This window comes from Balaenoptera musculus, chromosome 9 (genome assembly GCF_009873245.2).
Source record: "Balaenoptera musculus isolate JJ_BM4_2016_0621 chromosome 9, mBalMus1.pri.v3, whole genome shotgun sequence".
NCBI classification, from domain to species: Eukaryota; Metazoa; Chordata; class Mammalia; order Artiodactyla; family Balaenopteridae; genus Balaenoptera; species Balaenoptera musculus.
In genome coordinates this window covers 146,923-166,712 of record NC_045793.1, presented here as the reverse complement: position 1 = coordinate 166,712, position 19,790 = coordinate 146,923, and the positions used below count along the sequence as shown (strand labels likewise).

At 54.1% G+C, this 19,790-nt stretch overlaps 1 protein-coding gene across 3 annotated transcripts in view; it reads right to left on the bottom strand.

Moving 5' to 3' along the window:
• The window catches only part of VIPR2 (vasoactive intestinal peptide receptor 2), a 70,630-nt gene extending 53,373 nt beyond the window's left edge, over positions 1 to 17,257 (bottom strand). Inside the window, exons 1-2 of one of the 3 annotated variants that reach the window (XM_036864156.1) lie at positions 17,081 to 17,257; positions 14,600 to 14,699 (exon numbers count right to left, since the gene is read on the bottom strand). In XM_036864156.1, coding sequence (XP_036720051.1) covers positions 14,600 to 14,699; positions 17,081 to 17,143 — 163 coding nt within the window. In that variant the 5' untranslated portion in view covers positions 17,144 to 17,257. Of the gene's footprint in view, positions 1 to 14,599; positions 14,700 to 16,657; positions 16,755 to 17,080 lie in introns of those variants that run through there. The other 2 variants (XM_036864157.1, XM_036864158.1) reach the window with 2 other exon arrangements.
• Positions 17,258 to 19,790: the final 2,533 nt, after the last annotated feature.

The window sequence follows — 19,790 nt, the reverse complement described above, 5'->3', positions numbered from 1 at the left end:
GGGAGTGGAGGGCAGACTGGGGTTTGGATCTGCTGGTGGCGGTTTTCGGGGCTCCAGGGGGCTTGGAGGCACTCAGGGGTCTTGGCACAGGTGCTCGTGGTGGAAGCCAGCACCTCCTCTTCCCATGGACCAGGGGCCGCCTCCCCCCAGCTGCGGCCCCGACCCCTCTTGGCCCTCGCCCTGGTGGTTGTCCTCCTGAGCAGAGGACAGTTACAGACCCGGTGGGACCTCTCTGCCCAGCTGCACCAAGGCGGCTGCCAGCCACCTCTCACCCCTGTGTCCCCCAGCAGCATGGCAGTCCTCTCACTGGGTGGGGGACGCCCCCCTCCACAGGGGAGCAGACATCACAGAGCATTCCAAGGACTCTCCCCAGAGAAACCCCCTCCCCAAACAGGCCTGCCCCGCCCCCTTTGCCTTCCACGCTGAGTGTTGGGGAAACACCTCCTTGGAGCGGCCTCCCCCGGCCCCTCCTGGGCATCTGGCTCCTGCCCCTACAGGGCCGGGTGACATCCTACACACCTGCCCGTACACCACGCACACAGAGACGTTATGCACGTTCTTCTCACAAACACAGGCTACCCTATATGCTGGCGTATTCCTTGCTTTCTCACTTAACAACAGACATCTCGTATTTTTCATGTCATTTGTGACGTGTGCCATCATCTTTAATGGCTACATGTTCCAACACTCACTTTACTTGTGATATAAATAGCAGTGATGAAATAATTGTCTGATCAGAATTCTAGTTATTAAGTACTTAATAGGTGTCCCCAAGGTGCTTGGACTTTTATCCCATTCTTTCGGAAGGAACTTAATTCTTCCCCAAATGATGAGGAAAAGCTCTTCTTCACAGAGAACGTTAATTAATACGTGTAAAGAATGGTTAGAATTTTAAAAGTTGACATTTTGGACCCTAAATACCGGCTGATTCAAGCATGAATCATCCACAGGGCACGAAAGCCAGGAGGTGGGAAAGCCTGGGAGAGCCCAGCAGGCCCACAGACCACCTGCCAATTGCAAAGGGAAAAAAGAATTTCATTTTCAAGACTCTGTAGGTCACTTTTAAGCAGGTGACCAAACAGCATAATGGGATGTTGAGGGACATAACGGGCACCAGAATGTTGACGCCACAGAGCACACATATAACCTGCACGCCTTCTTCCCAAAGGGCTTGACCTGAGTCAAATCAAACCTTTATGTCCAAACTGCAGCGTAAAGGAAACACAGGGGCTAGAAGAATTCAACCCGGAAGGAAACACCGAGACGCACCCAGAACGTGGGGCACTCTGCGAGGCAGCTGACCTGCTGCCTTAATTTTCAGAGGCACAGTCTGAAGCAACCCTAGAGTCAGGGCATTGCAGCTCCACGGCAACGGTCCACGGAATGTCTTGCACAAGCTGTCACAGCAAGTGCCGGAGGCTGACAACTGCTGGACCTGGGTGGTGGCACCTCCACCTCCCTTCCAACATTTTGATCATACAGATTTTCAACCACACAGAAAGGAGCAGCCTTGCTGTTGGAAAACTGCTCACTACGATCATTAGGGGAAGCCACAGTTCGACCCGCAGAGCCACGTCTGGGCCTAGAATAGCCGGCGCAACATGGACTCCTGGCCCTGGGCGGGAGGGAGGTGGCCCCAGGGTCCCCCAGGGAGGGAAAGCTGCCTGCCCCAGGCCTCGCGAGCTGACCCCTGTGGCCACGAGCAAAGAGCACACGAAACAGAAGCAAGCCACGCCTGGTGGAGGCGGAGATGAGGCCGTGGGGGTGCTCTGACGGGACCAATCTCAGAGCCCCGAAAACGCCGCCCAGCAAGTTACTCTCTTTCGCTTCCGTGCAGCTCACTTATTTTCATTCCTTGAAGACGAGGCCTCTGCTCTGTGTTCTCGTAGGGAAATACTAAACCAGATAAAAACTGACAGGGCAGCAAAACAGACGTGCTCACCACCGGGCTGGTGTGCAGGGTGTTAACTGTATTTGTTAAAATAAAACCGCAGCCGCCTGTGCAGACACAGCTTTGCAGCCGCCTGCCTGTCTGAGGGCCCTGCTTCAGGCTTACAGAGGGGGACGTGATTTACTGTTTTCTGCAGGTAAGTACACAAGCCAGTCTTTGAGGCCCCCGGGGCCAGGGGGACTCTGACCAACGAACGTGCTTCCCCAGACCAGCGGGCGCCCCCGATTCGAAAGACCACAGAGGTGCCCCGGGGCAGCCCCGACCCTCTCACTTCTCCCAGGGCCCTGAGAACAGCGCGGCCATGAGCAGCCATTCCCTTGGGGCCTCCGGTCACTGTCAAATTTGTCCTATGCCCCACGGCCAAAATGGGGCTGTGTGCAACTTCTACTCTCAGCCCTGGTCCTGCGTTTGGATCCTTCAAAGGGCAGCTGCAGTCACGACCGGCAGAAATCTCGCCATAAGCTCACCACCACCTTGCTTTGACTTTCTGCTGAGACCACCCCTCAAAATACTCCCATTCCTGGACACTCAAGTCACGGTTCCCCAGCGGTCTGAGCTGGCCACACAGCACAAGAAGGACCCCGGGGGTCTGTTTCCTGACCTCAGGGTGCGCAGGGTCGAGACGTGGACGTTATCCCCGCAGCGGCGGCACAGGGAGCCCCGCTGTTCCAGCGGCTGCGTCCCGGCGTCTCAGCGCTCACCGAGGAAGCAGACGTGGTGCTGAGTGGGTCCAGACCCCCAGCCCTGAGGATGGTGACGCGATCGCTGCGAACCCTCCCCTGGATCTGGAAGCTCCGAAACGCTGGCCCCCACCCCCGTCAGCCCCGCCCTCAGCTTGGGATTTGCTCTTTGGGATGCTTCTGGTCCGGGTGCCCAATTATAAATATCCTGCTTCTCTGCGTCCTACAGAGCCCAGCTAATCTCACCAATAACAGTGATGGTCAAACTCTACCAAATGGAGGGGTCTTTCTTTCTGTTGCTCTAAGGATGCATATCTACATCATTTATTCTTAAAATACGTGTAGTGAGATAAGGAGAGCTACATCCATGCTGGGTACGGAGCCAAACGCCTTTTTAGAAATGCTGCAGTCAGGCATGACGACAGTACTTGCTAGTGGCAGAAGCGGAGTGGAAAGGAGCCTTTTGAGGGGAAACGCCCAGAGTGACAACCCACCAGAACTAATAACAGCCTGTGTCTGGCACGCGTGCTTCTCAGAGACAGTCAGTGCAGGTGAAATCCGGCCACGTGCTGGGAGGGGAGCTGCTGCAGTCAGGACTCAAAAGCAACTCACAGAACAAGCTCAGGGCGTTTGATAACAACCCCCTGCCCGTGCAGACAGAGATGGAACAATTCATCTTCCAAACAGCGGACTGTCCCTTCTTCATGACTCGGCACACCGTTTGGACCAGCTGCAGCCATGCCCTCTTAAAACTTGCAGTGGCGAGCATTCGTCTCTCCAACAAATGTTCACCGAGCGTCCACTGGTCTGAGGCTGCCCGAGGTACCCGATGGAGGCACCTGGGTCAGGAGGGCCTCACCAGGTCTTCCTGCAGCAGGAACACTGCAAGTTCACAAGCCGACAAGGGCACCAACGTGGGCTGGCTCTTCAACATCCCCTAGCTTGTAACTGAGTCCACACAGCAGATCAAGCCTTCGGGTGTGGACCGAGGCCCAGGGCCACGCAGCTTCCTAGGCCCCCTGTATGAGAGCCTGGATTTTACACAGGGGCAAACCCAGGTGCCACGACAAAGCTCCGACTCCAAATGCCTTTAGAGGGCTGCAAGGAGTATTTTACCAGGAACTCATTCTTCAGACAACTCCTGGACACCCCAATATTCTGTCTAGCTAGGGTGCTACAATGATCCCACCCTTGGTGGGCTAGAGGCAAACTATGAAACAAGGCCTGGGAAAGACCATTTGGGGGGACAATACCACCAGATGGCACCTCGATCAAATCACTTTGGAACTTTGAATGTGGAAGTAGCAAAGTTTAACTTCAGTTCAGACAGATTCCATTGGTGGGAGTCATATTTTGGGACTTGAACTAACATTAAACTAAGACTCAAAACCCAGAACTAACCAAAGCTGTTAACTGAACAAAATAATTTTTCAAAGGAACATACAGAGATCCAGTTTGAACCTATTTAAAGAATATGCTGAATCCAATAAACCCCAAACATCAAAATGTCCTCCAAACTGAGCTGAGTGAACCTAGTGCCTGCGGTCGGGGTCCCGGCCAGCACAGCTGCCCGAGAACTGACTGCAGGTCCCTCCGAGATGGGCCCAGCACCTTCACGCCTCTCTCCTGACATCCGTACAACGGGGGCCCTCGGGAGTCCCGGTGAGGTCCTGCAACGGGGTCAGTTTAGGAAAACTGATGGGGAGCTAAATTTGTGCAGATGCTGCGCCTTTCACCCGTCGAGATGTCTGCTGCTGTCCTGTGTACAAATCCTCAACAACCTTCCCTCCAATGTCTGTGACCACTTGGGGCATCGCTGGTGGTGCCACATGAGCTCCCAGGCAGGCAGAGCCGAGCCGCGTCCGAGAGGGGAAGTCTGGGCTCAGCTGACAGGCTGGCACTGGATGCGTGGGGAGTCCTGCCATGTTATTCCCAGGATAATCTTCCGTGGATTTATGAGCAGGACTTGGGTGACGTCCCGGGATCGAGCCGGGACATCCACCTCCCCGTGCTAAGGCAGATCGGCCTCAAACAGTACAGCAGCCAACAGCTGCGCACGCCCCCCAGGGCAGGACGCCTGGCTGTGGCGTCCACAGCTCCTGGCCAAGACCGGCCTCGTGCGGGACCATCCTCCCAGGCTGTGTGCGAGGGCTGGGGGCCCGGGGCCCCTGGCACGCCCACAGCTCAGTGCCCTGGGTCCCATCGTGCTGGCCCCTCCAGCCCCGTCCACCCCGGGAGCTGTGCCGGGCGCTCAGTCCCCTCCCTCCTCCTCCTTCTGGGCTGCCCTTGGCCACTCCTCCTGCCTCCAGGACCTGCTGCCCCAGATGGTCCCACTTGTGGGCGGTCTCCAGCCTCCCTCCCAGCCCCCTCTTCTGCCTCTGCTCAGGCTCCCCAGAACCACACCCCCCGAAGGCGCTCTCCCCGGGCCCCAGCTCCTCCTGTGTGATCTTCTTTCTCCTGCGTTCCTGGGGTGGCTCCCCCACCGCCATGCGGCCGTGGGACCGTCTCCGCCACCATCTCCCTGCAGCCCGGCCCCTGCCCGCCAGCCTCCCGTCCTCTTCCGTCGAGCACGCCTGCGTCACCTCCACCTGCAACGTGACCCGCTCGCAAGGCCCCCCCAACTCCTCTCAGAAGTGTCTGCTCCGTGAACCGTCCCAAAACACAGCTCACAGCAGACACCCCGCTTTTCAGAATCCCCTGGGGCCCAGCTCCAGGCTGCGGGTCAACGTTGCTCTCCTTCCTTCACCCACGCATTCCGTGTTCGCGTCCCCAGCCCTCCCGGCGGCTGGACCCAGCTGCTCTGTGTGCCGACACACACCTCTCCTACCTGCCCGCACGGCCAGCCCACCAGCTCCAAGCTCTGGAACAAGCCCCAGGAGCAAACGCTCCCCACCCCCCCGAACTTGGTGAGCTTGGGTACCTTGCACGGGGCCACGCAGGAGCAGAGCGACAGCGCTTGCTGGGGGGACAGCAGGAGGCACGTGCTGTCCTTGTCACCGGGGCCCAGCGGGCAGCCAGGAGGCCTGGCCTCACCCTCAGTGTCCACTCAGACAGGCCTCAGTCCTTCCCTTGTAGAGAAGGAAGTAGCTGTAAGAAGTCAGAGACTGCTTGAAAAGCGGTAGTAACCCTTCCCTGGGATGGATAAGAGGTGCCTTGAAAGTGTCAGTTCTTGAGCTGCGGGAGCCCTACCCAGGGCAGGTCACAGCCAGGGCGATGTTTAAGTTGCAGACATCTGGGGTGCTCTGGGCCCTGATTCAACGTCCTGCACTGCGGGGCCTCCGCCTGCAGCTGAACCCCGGCCGCCTCTGACGGTTCCTGTTGATACACAGAGAACCAGGCGTGTCGTGAGGAAGCTGATGGCCAGGAAATCGAGGAGGGCTCACCAAATCAACGTGCTGCCCCAGGCCCCAAAGCCCTCGCCGTGGGCCGGAGGAGAGAAGGGGCTGATGTCACTAAGTGAGTAAACTGGTGGGGATCCTCATCCCAAGGGGAAGCTTCAGTGGGAGGTGCAGACAATTAGATGGACATGAGGTCAATCTCCCTGTAGCCGTAGGGGTTCAGAGGAGGCCCCTCACCTTTGAAGCAGGCTTTGGAGAGGGAGAAGACCTTCATCTAAAGTATGCCTCTCTTTCTAAGATGCCAAGTATGCCTTTGTGAAAAGCGTGCTTGACTTAGGGTCCAGGGAGCTGGGCTCTGCCACCAGCTTGGATGAGAGACTGGAAAGTCCACTCCCATTTCCTCACCTTGACGGGCTGACGACCACCTTCCAGCATCAAGATTGGGACCCCCAACGTCTGCTCTGTGGACATCTCCCATCCTTGTCCTGAGAGTGGGTCCTAGGAGCCTTCCCTTCACCCTGGACACTGGGAAGGGTCTGCACGTCTGCTCCTGGGTCAACAGACGCCGGACAGGAGGGTCCTTGGCAGATGCCTTGGTGCCCAGAGGCTGAGGGGCACCTAGATGGGCCCCCACCCTGGAATACAAGAGGGTGCGCTCGTCATCACGAGGAAGGCAACACCAAGTGCAGAGGCCACGGAGGCTGGGGGCCTCGGCCAGGCGGCGGGAGGGGTCGGGTGGTGGTGACCAGCTGCGGGTGGAACAGGGCTGCATGGAGTGAATCCACTCCAGGGCCGAGCACAGGACACACGTGGACGCCAAGACCACGGTCCCCGAACCCACCGCAAGTTTATACAGTCAATTATCAAAGTACTGACCACCAATCAGCTTATGATCAAAAAGCTTCCGTTCTTCTTGGTAGTTTCCCCACTCACCGTTTTTCTGCCTTAATCTCCGAGTAGAGATAAAATAAGTCCTTAGCCATTTTTCTGTCACGGTCAGCTTCTGGTTCAGAGTAGACTGATGTTATTCCGTGTTCAGATTCTCCGATTTCCCCTCAGAAATCCTTCAGTCCTTTGGCTCGAAGCCCTGTTATCCCCGCTCCCCACCCGGTGCATCGCCATCGGGGGCTTGATGTGGAGTTCCCAGAGGCGATGACATGTCCTGCCCAATTTCTCATCACCCTTCTAGCCTGGTATCTGCTCAGTAAGAACATGCTGGAAAAATCAGTGAACGACAGAGCCAGCCAAGGCTCCAGCAACGACAGTCCACTCCATGATCCAAGTCGACCCCCCAGGAACAGGCCCGGCTACGAGGGCTCCGGGACAACCACTGGAATGGATGCTTGACCCAGAAAACTCTACAAAAACTCGCAAGTGAATGGGTGCCCGGGAAGGGCTGCGACCGGCCCAAGCAACCAAAACATGCACAGCTGAAGCCCGAGGAACCTGGGGGGGGGGCGCGTGGCTGACACGTGTAACTGTGCCCCCATCGTGGCAGCACCAGCCACGAGCCCACGAGCCAGCGCCAGACGGCGGGGACTGCAGCCGGGACAGCGGCTTCACTGGCCGCTTGTGGCTGAAGTGCGGTGTGCCGGGGAGCCTCCAGCAGGCTCTCCCACCCCAGAAAGGGACCGTGTGCTTTCCCATCACGGGACGCGAGACGGTGGACCACAGGAAACCACTCAACGGGCTGGAACCTGCACCGCAGGCTCACCTGGAGGGGGAGCCGCAGCCTCAGAACCAGCCCCACCGGCGGGAAGAGTGACGGGACATTTTCGGGACGCGGCCTGCGTGACACTAAGTGGGGGCAGGGAAGGCGGAGAGGTGCTCGCGGGGGAGGAGACCGCGGGCAGCTGGCTGAGCTGCGTCTTGGGGTCACCAGCACCTTAGAAAGATGGGCGGAAGAAGTAGCTTGGTCCCCACCAGCAGCAATGCCAAGCGGCACAAAGCTCCTTCCTGTGACCCGGCCTCCTTCTCACCTGTGGCTTCCAGGTGTGCTGATGCTCTACCTGCTAGTAATTGACTTCTCGCGCATGATTCCTTTCATGAGTCTAAGCATAAAAGTTTAACTCAGAGTAGAATTTTTTCAGCGAGATTTGTTTCCTATAAAAAGTAAAGTTAGGGCTTCCCTGGTGGCGCAGTGGTTGAGAGTCTGCCTGCCAATGCAGGGGACACGGGTTCGAGCCCTGGTCTGGGAAGATCCCACATGCCGCGGAGCGACTGGATCCGTGAGCCACAATTACTGAGCCTGCGCGTTTGGAGCCTGTGCTCCGCAACAAGAGAGGCCGCGATAGTGAGAGGCCCGCGCACCGCGATGAAGAGTGGCCCCCGCTCGCCGCAACTAGAGAAAGCCCTCGCGTAGAAACGAAGACCCGACACAGCCATAAATAAATAAGCAAATAAATAAATAAAATTAAAAGCAGAAATAATAACATATTAAAAAAAAAAAAAGTAAAGTTAAAGCCATTACTTTCAGAAAATCAAACCAATACGTAATTATCATTTAAATATCCAAGGCCGGTAGCCGATCTTATTGAGTTTAGAAATGAGAAGAAATCGCATACAAAAAGACTCACCCTAAGGAAAAAACATATCAGGCTGTTTGCCTTATCAGCTCAAAGGGCTATTTGGACGAGAACAAGAACGTACCTACATCAGAGAGAAAACTGAAAGGGAATAATGGGCCTCACATCACGCTGACCTCAGAAGGGCAGCAGGCGCCCTTGGACCCACATGGATGTAAGGATGTAAGACGGAGGGAAGTCTGCTCACACGTCCCACTCGCAGGTCAGCTAAGGACCAGGAATAGACGCTCTTCAGGGAGAGGGGCAACCACCACCACCTGCCCTTGGGCCAGAGGCAGCGCTGCCTGGCGGGGGGGTCAGAGAAGAGTCGCAGACAAGGGTCATTCCCCCTGGGGGGGGTCAGAGAAGAGTCGCAGACAAGGGTCATTCTCCCACGGGACTTTCTGAAGAGAACACGCTCATGAAGCTGCCTAGTTTCCTCTGTGACAAAGAGGTGCAGGGAGGAAAGACGAGATGAAAAGTGGGATGTAATTAGTTATATTCTGTGTGACACAACCACCACAGAAATAAGCAAGTCTCTTAAAATGATGTTATTTGGTCATATGAGAAGGATGTTCCGATTTCATGCATAGTGGCTGGAAGTCAACCCTCAATCGCTGGTGAAATATTTTATTGTCATGAAGAAATGCAGTCACTAGAGTATTGCTTGTAAACTACCTAAAAGTCCAGGAGCCTGGGACAGACTAAGGAAATCTGTTAGAATACTACATAGCTCTTAAAAGGAAAGTATAAACCAATTCAGAACGGTTGCCAAATACATTGCTAAAGTTAAAAAAAAAAAAGGAAAACAGAGTACAGACCAGAGCTGGCTTCCATCTGCACAGTGAAATGGGGAGGGGTGCACATACACTGCGCACACGTGAATTCTAAGAGGGACGGACACACATGCTGTGTATGTATGGCATTTTTTCTACGTGCATATATCACGATTTTTAATATGAAGTTTTTCATTAATTTGTTCAGCAAAAGCTTATTTGACACCTTTTTAAGTGCTGTGCAGGATCTTGTGGCTGCAAGGACAGTGGACAACGTGGTAGAGGGACCAAGAGCACAGAGTGGGGAGTTACGGCCCAGAGGCCACAGCACGCCCTGGAGAAGAGAAGCAGGACGTCCACACCTACTGAGAGCCGCCCTCCTGGAGCTGGGGACACTGCATGGGCGTGTCTTGGGAAAAGGCACTGGCAGCTTTGCTCCGGGCTCTTTTTGAGGACGGCTGTAGAGCAACAGCCTTGGCAGACAGAGAGTGCGGCCCTCAGGCTGATCTCAGTAACCAAGAATGCATCTTCCTCTGGAGCGAAGTTTGGGCAGGACACCAGCAGCCTCCTTGTGACACTGGGGTCTCCCAAGCTCAGGGCTCCTCAGCCAGGACAAAAACACACCGTGGGCCTCTCCACACAGGTCCTGAGGGACTTGGGGAAAAGGGAACCCACAGGAGTGGGAACGTGACGCCCACACCGCCCGCTCTGCCAGGAGCAGGTTACCTCTGATGACGCTGACAGGGCCTGTGCCTTCTGCAGGCACCCAGGAAACGGTGGCAGGGTAACCTGTCAGCTTGAAGGCGGCAAAATCCAAACCCGCCACAGCTCCTTGACGAGTGGATCAAAATTAGTCCAGTATTCTTTGTTTAAGAAATGTCAGAGAAAAGTTTTTTAGTCTAGCACCTCCCGGGGCCCCGGTCTTGAGCTAATGTTCACTGTCATACCCACCTCAGCCACGCACCTTCAGGACCCAGCCCAGACTGTGGAGCTGTCGAGAAACATAGGTACCTCCTTGTCCTTCCGAACTATAGGCCACATTCCACCACCACCACCACCGCCCCCCCTCCCCGCCCCGATCTGGGCAAAAATGATGTAAAGTCACAGGAAAGTTCCCATGTGACCCACGCACAGGCAGGAACACGGGGCAGAGCTGGAGAGCTGAGTCACTGCTTACCACCACGGTCAGCACCCCCCATGCGGGGACAGAGCTGCCTTGAGCTATATTTTCAGGCATCCATGGCCTGACCGCCTCACTGGCAGGATTAAGTTAGTCTTAGCGATGAATCAGTATTAACTCACAAAGCTCTAAATACCTCCTAAGCTTTTCTTTTCTACAAAGTGAATCCCTTAAAGGGGTTGAGAATTAAAATTGGTTTTGTCTAGATTTATGTGTTGGTCTGTTTGAATTTGTTTTGGATTCAACATGTAATAAAAAGAATTCCTTGTTAGACTTATACAAATTATCTCAGTAGAACTGAAAACTCGTTTTTTGGCGTCTTTGGTGCTCTTTCACACCAATTTCTTGTAGCTCCTACAGACCCTCAGTATTTCATCTCACTTTCAATCTCGTGAAGCAGGTGCACACTGTTGACCCTCGAATCGCTCTCATCCCATCCAGCTAGAAGGCCTTCACTTCACCTATAGTATCTTCATTCTGGTAACTCATTACTATTTATATCCTTGGTATTCGAGCCATGCAGATTTCAAAGAGCAAAAAGAAAAACGGGAATTTAGAACACGAGTTGCCTTTCTACAGAAAGCCGAGGGCGCCAGGCCGGCTACCGTGGCGCCACCTCCCGTGGCGCCACCTCCTTCCCGAGGGCGGCCGCCATCCGCGAGCTCTTGCCACGGGTCAAAGGTGAAAGGGCTCAGGGGCAGGTATTTTTGCTGTCGAGCTAATATTAAAATAAGAGCCTTCAATATAAGAAAATGTCCAAGGACTGGCACTTGTCATTGCAAAGACTTAAGGACACCTTTCCCCACAGCTCCAAACAGGGGAGATGTTTGATGGCCTTTACCTAAGACGTTCTTTCTGCTCAAGCTGATGCCAAGATCTTCCCAGGCTGTGCCGTCCACACTGTCCAGCACGTCTGTGTGGGCCACACACAGGTCACCCTGAGGAACGCTGGGCCAGGCAGCAGAGCCTGCGAGGGAGCCCTACTGAGTGTTTGAAACGTCCCGGCCCATCTATGCACCGCGAGGGGCTCCCCAGCTGGGGCCCGCCTGGCCCAGCTGCCACACAGAGAGCAACCTGGCAGCTCAGGCAGCGACCACACAGGAGGTCTGCCTGCTCCTGCAGAACTTTTTAAAAAGTACTAGTTGCAAACTTTAAGAACGGGAACATTTTACCTAAAGTTTGCATTTCTGACGTCCTGTGAAAATAGGAAGCTGGGCAATTCGGCGCTTGCATTTCTCCACAGCAAGAAGTGGGTGGTGAGGGACATTCCCCACATCCCCGCGGCCAAACGTCACCCTGCCCGGCCACACGCCACAGCTCACACTCGTGCACCGCTGGCCCGGGGACAGGGACAGACCCGAGCCCTTGGAACGAGCAGAACTAAAAGGGCACTGTTTTGAGCTAATTAAGGCCACACTCCATCTACCTGAGCCAACCAGAGAGGAAGAGCCCTTTTATCAAAGAAACCTGATCGAGGACCACACATCCTACTCCACAATGGACGGAACCAGCCTCCTTGGACTCGCCCTGTTCCTCCAGATGCCGCGTCTGTCCAGGTGAGTCGTGGACACAGACGTGCAGGTGCTCCCCCTGATGCCCGGTCAACCCTGACCCACCGCGAGGGGGTCTCCTCCAAGGCAAAGTCACGGCCAAACTCCATCCCTTAAAAGTTGTGTTCCCTGCCGCCTGCTGTGCCAGTTTAGTCTTGTTAACAAAATGTTCTTGGTGAGTATGGGAAATGAAGAGTGACAAGAGAGGAACGCTAAGATGGTATTTCGGGAGATTTCCCGGAAAACAGCAGCTGTGAGAGGGGCGAGGGGAGGCGAGCAGTTCCCAGGTGAGTGAGGGACAGGAGGGCTGTGGGCAGAGGATTTCTCAACAGTCACCAACTGACTACAATTCGGTCTGCCTTCCATCATGTCAGCGGGAAAGTTCTGCGCCCTTCCTGCTTCGCCAGCGTCTGCGTGTGTCCGGAGCCTGTGGCTGAGGGCCCGGCAGCGTGTCCGGCGACGGCTGTAGGAACTGGGGGCACTCAGCCCCGGGAAGAGGAAGCAGAGCCCTGAGCCCACTCAGTGCCCGCAGATGCCCCACGTGAAGAAGGGGTTCTGTTCACGGCTGCCCCCAATTCATGCCAGTCAGCGGATGCCGCTTACGGGCAGCCCCAGAGCCCAGCAACTTGACTGCCCAATGATGGCGTGAGGGGGCAGAGGCCCCTCCCTCGGGAGTCTCCCAACAGAGGTCAAGGGTCACCCACTGCGGATGTGGCGGACAGTGCCCCCCCCCCCCAATCAGGAGGCCTCGTGGACGGTGTGCTGTGCTGACGGGACCTGGTCCCTGCCACTGACTAGATGCCCCCAAGGGTTTCAGCCTGTCTCCTCTCAGCATTTAGCTCCCCTAAGTCTCTTAATTTTCTCTGAAGGGAACAGACCTCAGTGGCCATGACAACTGTCTTGTCCTGAGACCCTGGTTGGCAAGACCCAGCCTCATGGACCCTAGTAGCTGGCTAGCGGTCACACGCGGCTTTGTACAGGGCAGATCCTCAGGCCATGTTTGAGCCACCTCGCTTGCCCTCCTCTGCACAGAGTTCGAGCAGACCTTTTGGAACACATGGCTCTCGGGATCTCGTGTGCACTGCAGAATCACAGGCCTTGAAGGCTGGAAGGAACCCTAGGGCCAGAGTCTTCATTTTTCAGCCGAGGGAGTGGAGGCTCCAGGGGCACAGGAAGGGGCACACCAGAGCTGCTGGCCACCTATGAATACCTGAAATGTGTGGTCCGAATTGTGATGCACCGTAAGTGCAAAATGCACACCAAGTTTCCAAGACTTAATTTTCCAAAAAGTAAAATTTCTCATCAATATTTTATATTGATTACAAGTTAAAATGATAATGATTCAGATATATTTGGATAAATAAAATATATTTTTAAAATTAAAATCACATGTTTCTTTTCACTTATTTTAACGTGGCTACTAGAAAGTTCAAGATCACCCGTGAGGCTTGCATCCTGCTTCTACTGGGCAGCCCTGGTCTAGAACAACGCCCACACCTGTGACTTCCCGTCTGAGGTCCTCTGCGGGACACCAGACTTTTAACACATGGTTGCACTTTGATTTTCATTTTTTTTCTTGAAGAGAACAAAATAATGACAGAACAGAGAAAAAGAAAACTGAAGGACAAGAGGTTTTTGCTATTGTTTATGATCTGGATGTTATCCCAGAACCTTCAAAGTTTACAGACATGAGAAGGTGCCCAGGGTGAGTGCACGTTGTCCCGGCATTGCCTCTGGGACGTAGAGAAATAAAGTCAGCAAGCTCACTGTACTCATAACCGGTCTGTTCTTCAGGAAAGCAAAAGTCTCATTTTCCTGTTTGATTTCTGATAAATTCCCACCATTCTTAACTGGATCAAAATCATCTGTGATGTAACTAAGAATTTTAAATGCAAGAAATCGGATAAATACTCATTCCATGGAAAATGGAGTTGCTTTTGCAAAGCGTAACAACGCCCATTAAATTACTTTAGTAGGGCTTCCCTGGTGGCGCAGTGGTTGAGAGTCTGCCTGCCAATGCAGGGGACACGGGTTCGAGCCCTGGTCTGGGAAGATCCCACATGCCGCGGAGCGGCTGGGCCCGTGAGCCACAATTACTGAGCCTGCGCGTCTGGAGCCTGTGCTCCGCAACAAGAGAGGCCGCGACGGTGAGAGGCCCGCGCACCGCGATGAAGAGTGGCCCCCACTTGCTGCAACTAGAGAAAGCCCTCACACAGAAACGAAGACCCAACACAGCCATAAACAGATTAAAAAAAAAAAAGAAATTACTTTAGTAACTGCTGCTATTATCTCAGACCATGGAAACTATTACTGTTAAGGGTGAGGCTTTCTTTTAAAAGGTTTGTGTGAATGATCCCCTCCCCAAACACACCCCGCTGCCCATTACTCACAATGCTATGAGTTTTGCCAGCAGTTCATTAAAAAACAGTGGAAGCAGACTTTTTAAAAAACACACAGGTGACCTGAAACACCAGTTTTCCGAGTGAGGTGCAAGCTACTTGCGTGTCAGCTCATCCACACCCTCCGGGGCACAGTCTCGCTCACCAGGCATCTGCCTTACCTTTGTATTTTTCTGTTTGAGCCCTTAGAATCTCTGCACATCTTGTTTCTTCCTCCTGTATTTCCAGATGAAATCGGCATTCCGGGTGAATGCTGTTCACCTGCTCAAGGTTAAAAGAAATAGAAATAACTGAAAATTCCACTATAATGGGAAAGTCAAGCAAAATTTCTACATAAAAGCCCCCAAAACCTCACAGTTCTAAACTACTTCCAAACTAACACTCATTTAAAAGCAATCACGTTCATATTTTGGCATGGTTATTTGAAAAAAAGCTTCACTATTTACTTTGTAAAGGAATTAGTAAACAAATATAAAACCTGATAGAATTTTTTTTCTGGGCAGGAAAACAAACTTACTAACGTAATACATTTTATGTTGTTAGTACTAATTTGGTGGCAATAGAGCTCTTTAATCCAATAATCTTTCAATATTCGAGTCCTCCATTTCATAGCCCTTGATTTAATCAAAGTAAATACATGTTTACTCATAAGCCCATTCTTAATGACTGCACACAACCCCAGACGCCGGCGTGCTTCATCTAAGGCCAGGCTCTGCGTTCACTGGAAAGCCCTAATAGGACAACTTTATTTTTAGAGGTTGCAGGTCACATTCAAAACTGAACTTTAGAATTTGGTGTGAAGGAGCTTTTCAAAAAGATGAGGGGTGAGTAGGGAGAGGCCTGGGCGAGAGTCACAGCACTGAGGCTTCCACTGAGCAAGAGGTGGGGGACCTCACGTCAGGCTCTATCACGGGAACTAAAGACGCGACACAAATGGTGACGAACATTGTCCATCAACGTGCGCAAAAGACAAAGCCACATACTGCTTCAGTCTTGGAAGGTAATATTCTCTGGTCTTTATTTTCACAAAGGTCCAACGTTCTCTTTTTTTATTGCCACCTCCCACCACCCACAAATACTCACGCTGTAGGATGGAGCTGTGCCCCCCGCTCTCATGTAAGAACAAACTTTTTATTAAAGAAAACCATACTCTTGCGTATATTATGGCCATCTATGTTTAATTATCCTACTATTGAAATAAGTCAATAGAATTCTAACCAGGAATAACATTTCCTAACGAAATTAAGAGGAGAAACTTAATGCTGAATACTTTAGCCGCATTTACCCTCATTTTTAAAGATCTGAAGCTTGGGTTCCCCCCCTTCCCCCCGGCTCATCACCGGGCAACCACCACTGTACAAACTCCCGGTTTCAAGCAGGCTGTATTTTTCATACCTGAACAAGTCAATAGCTTAAATTTCAGAATTAGGGAAATTATTTTGCCTTAAAAAGAAAAATGGATTTTTATTAAGGTATTAAGAGACACCATGATATCTGACATTCTTGGAATATGCACAGCAATGACTTATTTTGGGACATCCTAGAAGTTAAAGCAGCATTAACCATAATAATTCCTGGTGCTTTTAACTAGCTCTTTCAAAGCACTAAAATTAGTAGGGAGGTTCTTATCCTCACAGCATCCCTCTGAGGGAGGAAAGACTCCGTTTGTCTTCACACTAGACAAGGGAGTTTGGCAACCCTGAGGGGTGGGCTAGGTTCATGCCCTCCTGGAACCCGAAATATCCTCAGCAATTACAACTTTCCCTAAATAGCTCCATCCTTGGCTTCACAACCTTAAGAGGGGATATGAGTCAATACAGACAGTGATCTGGCCGCAATATAAAATGCGAAATGTGTACACACGCCAACACTGACTCCAGTCTGGCAGAGAGGGAAGCAGGAAATAGGGTTCACAGTTTTTGTGGTTTTTTTTTTTAAGGGTCTTCAAATAAAAGGAAGAATTCCTGAGAATTAAATAATCTACAAATGCACTCATTTAACAAATTTCTATTCAGCATGTCGTTTCTTCCGGTGCTCTTAAATAATGATAAAAAAACATCAACTTTCTGTAGCTACATCGCGTCTCCCTGGCACACACTTAAACAAGACAAAAAGCAGCAACAGTACTAGCAGATGGAAGGGGAAGTAGTTAAAGACAAAGCGAACTCCAATTTCCCTCGGAAACGTGAGGCCTGCGGAGGTGACCAAGCCCTACCCACCCCCCGACTCGGGCGTCCCTGGACCCGCGAACCGTCCTCGCCGGCCACAGCCTCCGGGAGGACGCGGCCGGACCCGCTCCGCTGGGAAGGGCGTCGAGCAAGAAACTAGATCCTGTTCCCAGCGAACCCGGGACGGCGGAGGGGACAGAGCAAACGCAACCTCCCAGCCCGTCTCCAACCCGGCCGGGCGCGGAGCTCGGTTCTTCGCGCTCGGCGGGGAGGGTCCAGAGCGTCCCCGGCGGCCCTGCTCCCTCCCGCGAGCCCGGCGGGCGGGTGGGGACCCCGAGACCTGCCCCGCTGCCCGCGCCCCCGGCCCAGCCCCGCGGCCGGACGCGGGAGCGCAGCGCAGCCGGGCGCGGGGGCGCTCCCGCCGGGCGGGGGCGGCGCGCGGGGCAGGGCGGGCGGCGCCGGGGTCGCACTCACTGGGGCGAGCAGCCAGCCGCAGCAGGTCAGCAGCGCGGGCGGCAGCAGCGCGGGCGCCCTCATACCGGCTCCGCGGCGCGGACATGGGCCGGGCCGCCCGTGCGCAGCGACGCGGCTCCCGCCTCCCGAGGTCCTCGCGCGGCGCCCGGCGGCTCCCGACGAGTCCCCCGCCCGCCCGGGTTGTGCCCCGAGGCGGCCGCTCCGCCCCCGCGGTACCCCGTCCCCGCCCCGCGCGCCCCGCGCCCCCCGCCCCCGCGCTCCCTTCCGTCCCGGCGCCGGGTATCCGCCCCACGTCCCGCCCTGCTCCCTTACCGGCCCCCGTCGGTACCCCCTCCCCGCGCCCCTGGCCCCTCCCTCGCAACCCCCGGGCTGGGCTCGCTCCCCCGACCGTTCAGCGGCGGGTGAGGGGTGCGCACAGGTGGGCGTGCTGGGCCCGCACAGCTCGGAGGGAGAGCGACTCGGGAGGGACCCGCTTTGGGGTCAGACCGGCCCCTACTTGTAGTCCTTGTTAAACAACCTAAAGGCCCCCAAGAAGGTGGCAGGAAGAGCATGTGGGCTGCCTTGGAAGCCACTGGAGTTGGCTGGGGCAACCGAAAACTTAGAAAAAGACGCGTGGAGTGCATCTTGGTGGGGGCAGACTCGGCGCGGTGGCTGGTCTTCAGTCCTGCCCGTGTCCCCCCCCTGCTGCAGAGGTGGGCCGTGGGTGGCGCTGGCTGCAGGGGCCTTGGACCGGCCTCATCGCACACCTGCCTCGGAGCCTCCGGAAGGATAGTGTGGCGTAAAAGCCAGTTGTTATCCGGCACGAGGAGAAGCGCTGGAAATGAAAAATAAAACAGGAAATTTTGTTGGGGTTTTAACTTTTTATTTGAAAATAATTTCAAACTAACAGAAAAGTAAGACTAGGACAAAGGACATCTTTTCACCCTTTATTTAGGTTCAGCTATTAAAGTTTTACCTCACTGGCTTTGTCATTTGTGTTCTCTCTGACCACACTCATCCCCCAATAGATCCATCAATAACTTTATCTGTCTGTCATCTCTCATCAGCTGTTAATCAGCTATCACCCATCATCTGTCTTTCTGTCTGGTGGGGAACACTAGTAGAGACAGGTTTTGGACTCGGGGTGAGATCTGGGCTCTGGGTATGCAGCTTGGGCTCTGGAAGCTTATTGACTCTGGATCCAATTTGACAAATATTTCTTTTACTCACTATTTGAAGCCGGACAAACAATGAACTTTGAGCCAAGTGCCTGTGTAAATGGGAATGGTGACACCTGCTACCCACCTCAAGGGTCGGGTCGCAGTGAGAATCTAGATTCTCTATGCGTGTGTAAATACTATGCTCTAGTCCAGCAGATGGGGGTGTGTGATGTGGAGAAAAAGTGTGGTAAGAACAAGATACAGGCAAATGGGTGGGGGAGGAGGGGTGGGGGGAGGGAGGAGGAGGGATGAAGGGGGAGGAGGAAGAGGGGGGAGGAGGAGGGGGAGGAGGGGAGGAGGAGGAGGGGGAGGAGGAGGGATGAAGGGGGAAGAGGAGGAGGAGGGGGAGGAGGGGAGGAGGAGGAGGGGGAGGAGGAGGAGGGGGAGGGGGAGGAGGAGGGGGGGGAGGAGAAGTCCATTTTTCCTGGGAGGAGCTTGGAGGAGTGAATGTCTAAATGGGACTGAAAAATGGTTAAGAGTGAGAGATCAGAACGGAGGGAGAAGGCATCTCAATCAGATGGAGCATGTGGACAGAAGCCCAAGGGACGAGGATTGTGCTGAGAGCATCAGAGTAAGAAAGATGGTCAACTCTGGAGGCCTGGGGCCCTGACAGACAGTCTTCACTCAATGGAGAGCAAAATCTGAATTATACGAGAGTAGAAATTTTAACACACTGTGGATGCACAGCACGAGTTTCTTTATAGTCTGACTGTTCTTTCCTTGTTGGGAATGGATGTTAGGATGGATGGTACTTATATTTGTCAGTTAAAGGTTACTCTGTTTCTTTTGGGTAAATGGCCATTCTTCCAGGGATTTTTCCACTCCCCCTTGCAGGGAGTGTGGTCTGTGTGTCCTCAGGGCTTCTGGGAGAAGGGCTCCTCTGTGGGTGCCTGATGTGGTGGGACTGGTGGTCTTGCCTCTGGACCTCTGGCACTGGCCCCCTAAGGTGTGGCAGCCCCCTGGCTGTGCTGTGCTGATGCCTGCGGAAGCATGGGTCCCTGCCCCGGCTCTGGTCACAAGGACCCCACTTCTGTCTCCTGCTCCCGCGGCCTCTTCTGACCTGGACCACGCGGCCCTGGACACCAGCACCTACCTGCCTGTGTTCTGAGGCCCCAGGAGGGGCGGACCCTGTGAGGCACTTGTCAGTTGCCCCCCTCACCCTCCTGCCTGGACACCCTCGCCCCTCTCCGCTCCCACACCTGCGGCTTCCCCGGATTTCCAGGCTGAGCTTTGAGGGGAGAGAACCAAATCTCTGATGGTGGAAGCTGACCCCACACGTCAGAAGCCTGGAAACCTATGGATTCAGTGAGAGAAACCTTGGGCCTTTGTGATCAGGAGAGAGTGAAATCGCTTCAGAAAGAAATGCCATGCTAGTACTTTATACTTTGTCCAAAAGAGGACGGAAGCCTTGCATGACTCTCTGAGGTTTGCCTGGTCGCTGTGCTCTGTCTGGATGAGTAATTCTGGGGCCACATCTGCTTGGAGGGAGGGGACATGCCCACAACCCCCAG